Source organism: Coptis chinensis, chromosome 2, assembly GCF_015680905.1.
Source record: "Coptis chinensis isolate HL-2020 chromosome 2, ASM1568090v1, whole genome shotgun sequence".
Classification (NCBI taxonomy): Eukaryota; Viridiplantae; Streptophyta; class Magnoliopsida; order Ranunculales; family Ranunculaceae; genus Coptis; species Coptis chinensis.
The window spans coordinates 29,488,650-29,499,055 of NC_141457.1; the positions used below are offsets into that span (position 1 = coordinate 29,488,650).

The 10,406-nt window shown below is 36.2% G+C and overlaps 2 protein-coding genes across 2 annotated transcripts; both read left to right on the forward strand.

Annotated features, from left to right (window-relative positions):
- The first annotated feature begins 4,403 nt into the window (after nucleotides 1-4,403).
- On the forward strand, nucleotides 4,404-4,961 carry LOC147515698 (uncharacterized). Its single transcript, XM_086593011.1, has one exon. It carries the CDS (start codon nucleotides 4,404-4,406, stop codon nucleotides 4,959-4,961), a length of 558 nt encoding a protein of 185 aa, XP_086449137.1.
- Nucleotides 4,962-7,150: 2,189 nt separating this feature from the next.
- LOC147515699 (uncharacterized) lies at nucleotides 7,151-9,102 on the forward strand. Its single transcript, XM_086593012.1, has 3 exons — nucleotides 7,151-8,315; nucleotides 8,404-8,913; nucleotides 9,053-9,102. Exons 1-3 carry the CDS (start codon nucleotides 7,151-7,153, stop codon nucleotides 9,100-9,102), a joined length of 1,725 nt encoding a protein of 574 aa, XP_086449138.1.
- Nucleotides 9,103-10,406: the final 1,304 nt, after the last annotated feature.

Genomic DNA, 10,406 nt, shown 5'->3' on the forward strand with positions numbered 1-10,406 from the left:
CCATTTTGCTTTGCTTCAAAGCACTTCGTATTCAATTTAAAGATTCGAGTTTCATCAGAGTCATCATAGAAGGTCTTCTCCACAGCCTCCCAAATGTCTTTTGTAGTAGGAAGACGAATATATCGGTTCATAAGAGAAGTCTCCATGGAATCAATAAGCCAACTTTTCACCTTTTCATTATCTGTTGCCCAAACTTCATATTCTGGAGAATTCATATGCAGTTCAACCTTTGTGCTAGTCAAATAACCAATCTTTCCCCTTGCTCCAATACACATCCGCATGAGAGGAGCCCATATGGTATAGTTGGACTCATCTAATGAAATAGTTTTTGGAAACGCCGAGTTGTCTTGTGGGGTATAGTGGTGATGAATAACTTGTGAGGATGATTGATTTTCTGGCACAGTTGGATTTTCGGTAGCCATTGCAGAAATTTGTTGCAGAAAAAAAAACTGGTATGAGATTTAGGTTTGGGAAAAAGTTTGATATTTGGGTTTGAGATTCAAGAATTCAAGGATGGTTTGATTTCAATGGTTGTAGTACGCAGCGGATTCAAGATTCAATAAGAAAAAACAAGTTCAAAGGATCGAACATGCTCTGATACCATGTAGAATTAAAAGACTTCAATTCAATTCAATTCAGTGTATTGTATGATTCATCCCAAAACATGGGTTTATATACAAGTTAGTTTCTTGTCTACCAAGACACACTATTCTAAATACATAATATTCTAAATATATCATAAATATATTGTTTCCTATTTAGAATATATATACAGCTTTCTACATACACCCCCATTGGAGATGCCCTAACATGTTGAAGTGAAACTGTTGATTGAACTAAAACTTTATGTTAACTACATACCCTGGCTAAACATGAACACTAGATACAAGGATACTCTAGTACATGAATTATTCACAAAACCTCAAACTTGGAACCTTATCACCTATCTAATTAATACATTCACAGTTGTGATTTTTAACAATCAATAACAGATTAAATGAAACCCTAAATTATCTACTGCCAAACCAAAACCAAATATAGGTAGAGGAAGTAGTAAATCTATTCACTAGCAAACACAGAATTTCAGTATAACTTAAAAGATGGATTATAATAATTTACTAGCAAAAAACACACCCCAACAATTAAATTAAATTAACAATGCAAAATTCAAACCCAACCTTCTCAGATGATTTTCGCTCAATAATTTCAAGCAAAATTGTTGAGACGAGTTGGATAGAGAGAGTGGGGGTTAACTGTCATGGGTTGTTTGGTAAAAGTAACCGTGTGAATAGGACTACCACATTCGGCGGTACTTTAAGTTGCCGAGAATAGTTGGGTTTGTTACTCCTCAAATCTATCTATATAATAAAGCAGCTTGGTTTTTTATGCTGTTATATCAAGCGGTTGGGGTGAAAGTAGTTTTGGGACGATCCTACGGTGATGAATCAATTTCTTTTAAGAGCTATATAAATCTTATCTAAGTTGATTCCAATTAGAACTAAAGAGTCCAACTTGATATTAATCCTCATATATATATATATATATATATATATATATATATATATATATATATATATATTAAATTATATCGATATCTTCATTTGGATATATATCCACGCGATCCAAAACTATATAAATCTAATCTAAGTTGATTCCAATTAGGAAACTACTACTCAAAGATACTGATTGATCCAACGCTATATAAAGATACGGAATGGTAGTATGTGACATGTGGTAGAGTTTGTACGATCCTACGGTAATAAAGGTAATAAATCAATTTCTTTTATACTTTATTCACAAATTCCCTTTAGACAAAACAAAACTATACAAAGATCGGTATGAACTTACGATGTGGACAAAGATGAATTTTGGAACTAACGTGCATACCAGATTCTATTTTGAATATAAGTTATAATCCAATTCTTTGGTGACAATTGACATGCATCATGATCACAAGTGCTGCATTGACACTCTAGGATAAGATTTTCTTTATGACTAAAAGCTTATTGACAAGTGCTGTATGAAATTCAACTTTCTTGATTTTGGTATTGTCGCCACTCGCAATTATCTTGATTCTTGATCTTATATTAAACTATATTATAAGAAGATTGATATTTTAGTTTGTTATCATAAATTTGAACTTGCTATCAGTATTTCCTGAAAGCAACACTGAAACTGACTTGATGGTATCGTTTACACATATGCCTTTATTCGTTTCTCCTGCAGGTCGACTTTTACTCATTCTATCTTTGTTTCTTCTCTATTTTTTTTTTGCCTTGCAGATGTTGTCTTCTTGTTAAGGTAATGTTCGATCTTAACTTTGGAGTTTAATATAATTTTAAAACTACGGTATACAACATACTAATCTAGATTTTGTTGTACATCATCATGCGTGGACTTCTTGAAAAGTTTAAGGAAAAGGATACTTGGTTATACTAGATCAGCAACATTCACTTATGAGTCCTTCATGCTGACGGTCTTGCCCTTCCTTATAGCTTAGAAGGTATAAAAAAGTGTTAGAAACTTTGTTAAGCAGTTAACTCCAGTATGGTTGATAACTTCTACTATTCTTTGTGTTAGAAACTTAGAATTATGTTTTCAGTTAAGGGAGGCTATGCTTTAGTGAGCATCAATGAGAAATCAATTTGTGTGCCTAAATATAATTACTTACATCGACCTCACCATTATCACTTTTGTCCCAGCATAAAATCTTAATTTGTGTGCCTAAAGGCTAATGGGCGTCTTATTAGTCAGGGACGAATTTAGTTCATACTGCATTGTACATTTTATCATACTCTGTTGTCCCAGTATAATAACAACTGCATAAACCAAAAAGTTATGACCCGTCAGATTAGAAAGCCAATGTTGGAGATAATTGTACCGATCTAATACTAGAAAACTCGATTTCCCATGAAAAAAGGAAGCAATCTTTTTAGACTATGCTGTTGGGCAAAAGGGAATCAATCTTTTTAGGCTATATATGATGTTTTTATTTCTTTTGCGAAACGAACATTGCCATTATTCAATTCTTACACTTTCTTTATATATGTTGTTTGGATCAGAACTCTTTATATTTTAATTATACAAAAGTTGATAACTCTAATTGGAGGTACTGGTGACATGGTTGCATTTTGCACGACTCCGAACCTCCCTTAATAGTTGTTCCTGATCATAGTTGTATACCACTTTCATTTATTTGCTGCAATTTCCTTATCAATGTTTGATTATCAGCCATGGATAAGGCACCACCTGCAAGTCCATTTGATGTTTCTGTTGTTGACGCACCACCTAAATCTACCAATGAACCTACTGCATCTGTTCAGGTATTTGAAGTTCCTTTTTCATAGTTTAGTTATGTTTGATTCTTACATGATTTCAAACTTTTAAATTTTGTAACAAAGAAAACTCTTTTGTTAATTTGACAGCATTCTCATTTAATTTTTTATGCCACTTTTCAGGTACCTTGCATCATGCAGCAAAGAGAATTAGATTATATAAATCGAGTACGTGAGCATAAACAACGGATTATTGACCATGTGCTTGCTACCCTTGCTAAGGTATGTAACATATATACGCTCATTATATGCGGTGGTTGTTTACTGCCTTCTGATGGTTATGTTTTATCAAATATAAAATGCAGGTTTTGGAAAAACAAGGAAATGAAGGTCATCAAGTCCAATCACCTCCTGTGCAAAATGAGGTTGTAGTTACTCCTCCACAATCCACTCTTAATGTTAGTCCGACCAATGCTTTTACACCCTCTTAGGCTTCTCGACGCAAGTTGGCCCAACACAATAGAAGAGAAAGAGAGCTCATAAGTGGTAGAAGCAGCAAACGAACAAGAAGGAACTTAGAAGTAGGCTTTCAAAATATACTTGTGTCCATGTCTTCCCATATGTAAGTTTCATTTCTTTGTGTGTTTTCTATAACATTGTTTTCAGTCAAAAATATTTCCATTCCTAGCCTATTATGATTTTTTTTTCTACATGTTAGTGACACCTAAAACAAAATAGAAGTGGATGATCTTAGTGTTAGTCCGACCAATGCTTATACACTTTCTCATACTTCTCGATGCAAGTTGGCCCAACACAATAGAAGAGAAAAAGAGCACATAAGTGGTAGAATGAACAAGCGAACTAGAAGGAACTTAATTAGAAGCAGACCTTCACAATATTCCAGTATCAATGTCTTCATATATGTAAGTTGAATTTCATTGTGTTTTCTATAACATTGTTTTCAATAAAAAAAAATCCATTCCTAACTCATTAGGATTTTTTTTCCTACATGTTAGTGACACCCAAAGCGAAATGGATGTGGATGATTATTTTCAGCCTCTTACGGGTGTCAATATGGCGTAACCTCGCTAATATGCACAACAATGTCTCCGCCATTATCTGGGAAAGATGGATGTGGAATGCTCCTTTTGTAAAGCTCTGCACTGGAAAGATGAAAGGCTAGCAAATACATTAGTCAAAAGACCCTTTTTCGGGATGTGTTGCAAACAAGGAAAAGTCAGTCTTCCTCTACTTAGTCCATTGCCTCCTGCGATTCAAGATCTATATGATGGTAGTGATGCCAAAGCCAGGTCATTTAGACAACATCTTCGTCAGTATAACTTGGCTAATGCATTTACCAGTCTCGGTTGTCAACCAGATGACCGAATATTCAGTGGTAGCGGTCCTATTCTATTCACCGTTCATGGTGAATTACGCCATCAAATTGGATCGTTACTACCAGAACCTGAGAAAGATCAGACTTATGCTCAGCTTTATGTTTATGACCCAGCCAGTGCCCTTGATGTGCGTCATCGCCGAAATCAAGAATTGAGACGTGATGTTTTAGATGTCATTCAGAGTACACTGTCGGATTGTAATAGATTTGCTGAAAAATTTCGTCAAGCATATGATATATTGAGTGCTCGCACAGCTAAGGAAAATGACTTGGCAGCTTATCAATTGTGAGGATTTCTCTAATACATAGAATCGCATGTCAATCAATAAAGAAAACCAAATTATAATAGGACATACCTGAAACCATAACGTTGATCAAGCAAGTCCTATAAGCAGCAGCGGAACGTTGTTGTCTTCCACTCCAAAACCCTTCTTGTGTTCTCTCACATTGGATGGAAAACTTATGAGAATCAGAATAGGGTTTGGGGTGGGGACCTCAACTTATATATTATGGGTGTATTTCTATTATAGCCCATCATGATAATAGAAATACGCTTAAGCCCAAAAAAAGTATCTGCACATATAGTTAAGCCCATACTCACTTTATACATGTGTCATGACCTGACATGTGTGATTTGAGACATGTAAATGACTCAGTCATGTTACTTTAAGATCACGGTTTAGTGAGTCTTCCTAATGTCACTCAGACGTAGTTTGACAATTAACAATTGTGTAATGTGTATGATCTATGTAGGTACACCTTAAAGAGAAAAATTCTAACAATCTCCCACTTGTACCACATAGGTCATAACCTGATATTAAACAATGTTGACCTTAAGAGCTCTAAATTTTATTGTCGAAATAATGAGTGACGTCTCAAAAACACAATTTGGTCCATTGAAAACAAAAATATAGGATCACAGCGGCCTTTGCCACATTTAGCATGACTAGACCCATCTGTGGTCACAATACTAATATCTCCAATGACATAGATTAAGTATGGATGTGTAGCATGAAAATAACATGTAATGTGATCCCTGAACATGTTCATTTTCAACTGGTCCAACCTTATGATTTAAAGTGATTTTCTTTATTCTACTTAATCAAACTTTATATGCGCAACCATAAATGAATAAGTAGATAATTTTATTTCAAAATAATCATCAATTACTGAAGTGACAAGCAAGAGTTACTTAGTAATATAGACTCCCACTGAAATGAAATATCACAAGGACTAACCACTCTTTTACGAGCTATAAGCTCTTTTGAATGCCTTAAGTGGTAAGCCTTTAGTAAGTGAATCCATATTTTGGAGATCAATACTAATATACTCAACTGTCAAATGATAAATGATAATTTTGAACCCTTTCTTCATGTCAAGAAACTTTATATCAGTGTCCTACGGGACGCTAATGAACTCTTGTCATTCTCAAAGAAAAAAAAAATAGCGGTTTTAGTATCACAATAAATCTTTAACAGTTTCTAAATGAAACTAACAACATAATACCGGAATCCGATAAGATCCAATCGGTTACCAAATGATTGGTTCTTCGTCATGTGAGTGTGAAATCTTTTGTTCTTTGCAAATACCGCATAAATCTTTTAGCCGCTTTCATATCCATTCTTGGATTAAGTATTTGCCAAGCATTCCAACTACGTACGCAGTAACTGGAGGCGTACAAACTTGAGCATATATGAGACTCCCTACTGCTAATGCATATGGGATATCTTTCAATTGTTCTTTATAAATCGTTTTTTGGATAGCTAAGCAAATTTAATTTTATCACCATTACCAAAAAGTGCATTACCTGGTAAATTGTTGTGCATGCCGGAACTACTTAGCACATTTATTGACATAAGCATTTTGTGAAAGCCACAGTGATCTTTATGCGTATAACAAAATTGCTACACCGTATGTCACTTCTTGCTAGTAGAATATCATCAAAATATATTACCATAATAAATAAATTTGCTCCCACTGATCTTATGATATAAATATTGATCCACGTTAATTTAACTTAAAACCAAAAGAGGCAATAACGTGATCAAACTTTAAGTACCACTGACGAGATGTCTGCTTTAAGCCATAGATAGATTCCTCAACTTGCAAATCAAATGTTCTGTGTCTTTGGACTCAAAACCCTGAGGTTGCCACTATAGAAAGTATCCTGAATGTTGCCATTCAGAAAACCAAACTTAATATCCATCTGGTGTAACTTTAAATCATAATGAGCTACAAGTGCCATAATAAGTCTTCTCTTTATAATAAATGCCTTCCTTGTGAGTAAAGTCTTCCTTCAGTAAATGAAATTGTAGTTGTTATACCTGGGGATGGAACTGAAATAAGAAGCACAAGAGATATCATTATTTATTATAGATCAGGCAATGCACTGAAGCGGATTGATGAATGTAATCCCGCTTATCTACCCCTACATTATCCTTTGTTTTTCCCTCGGGGTGAGATTGGGTGGTCAACCAAAATGAAACATTATGATGTCAATGACGACGATTTGAGGCGATTGACTCAGATGGTGTTCTATGCATATCGTTTGTTCGAACGTCATACTGAATATGCAGCAATACTCTGTGGTGGAAAATTATTTCAGGAGTTTTTGTGTGATGTTTGGGCTTCTACTGAGGAAAATCGGCTATACTATCATTATACCCACCAAACGGATCTTCGTGCTGAAGTGTACATGAGTTTGACAGATTTAGCTGAGGGTACGGATCCTGATCAGGTTGGTCAACGGTTTATTTTGCTATCATCGTTCATTGGAAGTCCAAGGTACATGTATAAGATCTTTCAAGACTCGATGGCTATAACACGTTACAATAAGCATCTAGATATATTCCTTACGATGACGGCTAATCCTCACTGGCCAGAAGTGCAAGAAGCCCTTTTGGAGAACCAAAATGTGTTTGATCGACCTGATGTTCTTGCCCGTGTTTTCGAACTGAAGAGAAGAGCTTTAATGAAATTTATCAAGAAGAAAAATGTGTTTGGCCGTGAAGTAGCTCATGTGTACACCATTGAATTTCAGAAGCGTGGCCTCCCGCGCATGCATGCACTCTTTTTCCTCAACCATGAAGATAAAATTCATACCGCAGCCCAAATTGATCAAATTATATCTACAGAATTTCCCGACCCAGATAAGGATCCCTTGCTCTTTGATACAATAAAGAGTTATATGATCCATGGACCGTGTGGTGCTAAAAATATGAACTCACCGTGTATGGAAAATGGCAAGTGCACAAAACATTTTCCACATGAGTTTATAGACGTGACAACCATACAAAAAGACAGTTATCCACTTTATATGCGCCGCAACACGGGACGTGTCTATATGGTGAAAGATAAAGAGGTTGACAATAGGAACGTTGTCCCATATAATCCACAGTTGGTGAGGATGTTTAATTGTCACATTAATGTCGAAGTGTGTGCGGGATTGCAATGTGTTAAGTACATCCACAAGTACATCTACAAGGGCAATGACAGAACAACAATGGTGTTGGACGGCGGAAATGAGATTAAACAGTACATTGATGCCAGATATATTGGACCACCAGAAGCAGCTTGGCGGCTATTTGGGTTTTCCTTACATGAAGAGTTTCCAACTGTTGTAAGGTTATCTCTTCACTTGCCATGTATTTAACACTTGATTAAACAAATTTCATCAATATACTATTAAGTTATACTGGAATGCCATACTGTTAAGTTATGATTTGTTGCCAGGTATGCATCATGTTGTGTTCAACCCTAAGGAACCGATGGAGAATATTCTTGAGAGGGCGAAACGACAAAAGTCGAGTCTCACTTCATTCTTTGACCATTGTGCTTCAAATCCATATGCTCGGGCCTATACTTACCAAGAATTCCCCGAGCACTTTGTTTGGCACAAAACAGAAAAGGTATGGACTAAAAGAAGTAGTGGTTATGTTATTGGCAGGATGTATTTTGCCAAGCCCAATGAGGGAGAGAGGTTTTACTTGCGTCTACTATTGACCATCGTAAAGGGCCCAACATCATTTGAGGATCTACACAAATTTGAAGGTATTCCTTATCCAACATTCAAGGCTGCGTGTGTTGCACATGGACTTCTTGAAGATGATGGAAAGTGGATACATTGTTTAGAAGAAGCGGCGATAATGAATACTGGATATCAGCTAAGGAGATTGTTCGACATTATTCTGTTGGAATGCAATCCAGTGCAACCACATCTATTGTGGGATAGATTCTCAACAAGTATATGCGACGACCTGACGCACAAATTACGAACTATCTTCAACATTCCTAATCTATCAAAAGAGCAGGTGACATATATTATATTAATGCCTCCTTCATGTAGCCTATATTATATTATTAATACACAATTTTCCTGCAGGTGACAGATTACGGGTTGCATCTATTGGAGCAGTTCCTCATGGAATCTAAAAACAAAACTCTAGAAGATTTTCCCCCGATGCCCCGACCACTCAAAAAATGGAACAAAGGGATTGGAAATAGACAAATTTGGGAGCAACGCCAACTCTAGTTTGATTTACAAGATGGACAAATCAACCGTAGCATTGATCGTCTTAACAATGAGCAACGTCATGCGTTTGATACCATGGTTGATTCAGTCATGCAAAATGCAGGGGGAATTTTCTTCTTAAATGGAGCTGCAGGTACAGGAAAGACATTTGTGTATAATACAATTGCAGCTAAATGTCGTCATCTAGGTCATATTGTGATTGCAGTTGGCTCATCTGGTATTGCGTCACTTTTATTAGATGGTGGTAGAACAGCTCATTCAACTTTCTCTATTCCTTTTGATGTGTTGGAGAACTCTATGTGCGGCTTCAAAAAGGATTCGCTCCAAGCAGGTCTGTTTAAAGAACCAAACCTGATAATTTGGGATGAAGTCTCGATGCAGCATAGGTTTTGTATTGAAGCAGTTGACCGTTCACTCCGAGATGTTTGTAACAATGAAAGACCATTTGGTGGAATCACTGTTGTTCTAGGCGGTGACTTCTTACAAATTCTGCCAGTTGTACCACAAAGTGAACGTGAGGATATTGTAGGTGCATCACTGAGAAGGTCTTTGCTCTGGAAACACGTCAATGTTTTATCTTTGGTACAAAATATGAGATTAGACAGTGACTTAACGTGTTGTTCTCCAATTTCTTGATGGAGGTATTACTTAATTTCTTGAAAAAAAAAATATTTTTTGCTGACCATTTTAAATTATACACAATCACTTATCTCATATGCTCTCATTTGAAATTTTCAAGTTGGAATGAAACCAAAAGAAAGTGTTCAATTGCCGCCAGAGATTCAAAATTGTAGCAATCTTCATGACTTGCTAAATAATATATATCCCGATCTAAGTGAGCAGTATGAAGCTGATCCAAATTATTTGACCGAGCGGACTATCCTTTCAGCACGCAACGATGACGTTAGCACTATAAATGCTACGGCACTAGATATGTTTCCTGGGGAAGAAATTGTTTGATTAGGTGCTGACAAGTTAGGCGCTGCCAATGTTGTTTATAGTGGTAATGCAAGTAGCTATCCGACATAGTACTTGAACTCACTCGATCTTTCTGGGTTGCCTCCATTCAAGCTTACTCTTAAGAAGGAATGCCTAGTAATGTTGCTGAGAAATATAGCGCCAACAGATGGACTTTGTAACGGCACGCGCCTGATGATTGTGTGCACAAAGCCACACGTGGTGCAAGTTCTAATCTTAACTGGAG

Excerpts from the sequence above, each read along its gene's own strand:
- LOC147515698 (XM_086593011.1), top strand. The coding sequence starts at position 4,404 with ATGGATGTGGAATGCTCCTTTTGTAAAGCTCTGCACTGGAAAGATGAA.
- LOC147515699 (XM_086593012.1), top strand. The coding sequence starts at position 7,151 with ATGAAACATTATGATGTCAATGACGACGATTTGAGGCGATTGACTCAG. Across the intron at positions 8,316-8,403 it reads GTTATCTCTTCACTTGCCAT|GTATGCATCATGTTGTGTTC; the intron begins GTATTTAACACT and ends ATTTGTTGCCAG. Across the intron at positions 8,914-9,052 it reads GTGGGATAGATTCTCAACAA|GTGACAGATTACGGGTTGCA; the intron begins GTATATGCGACG and ends ATTTTCCTGCAG.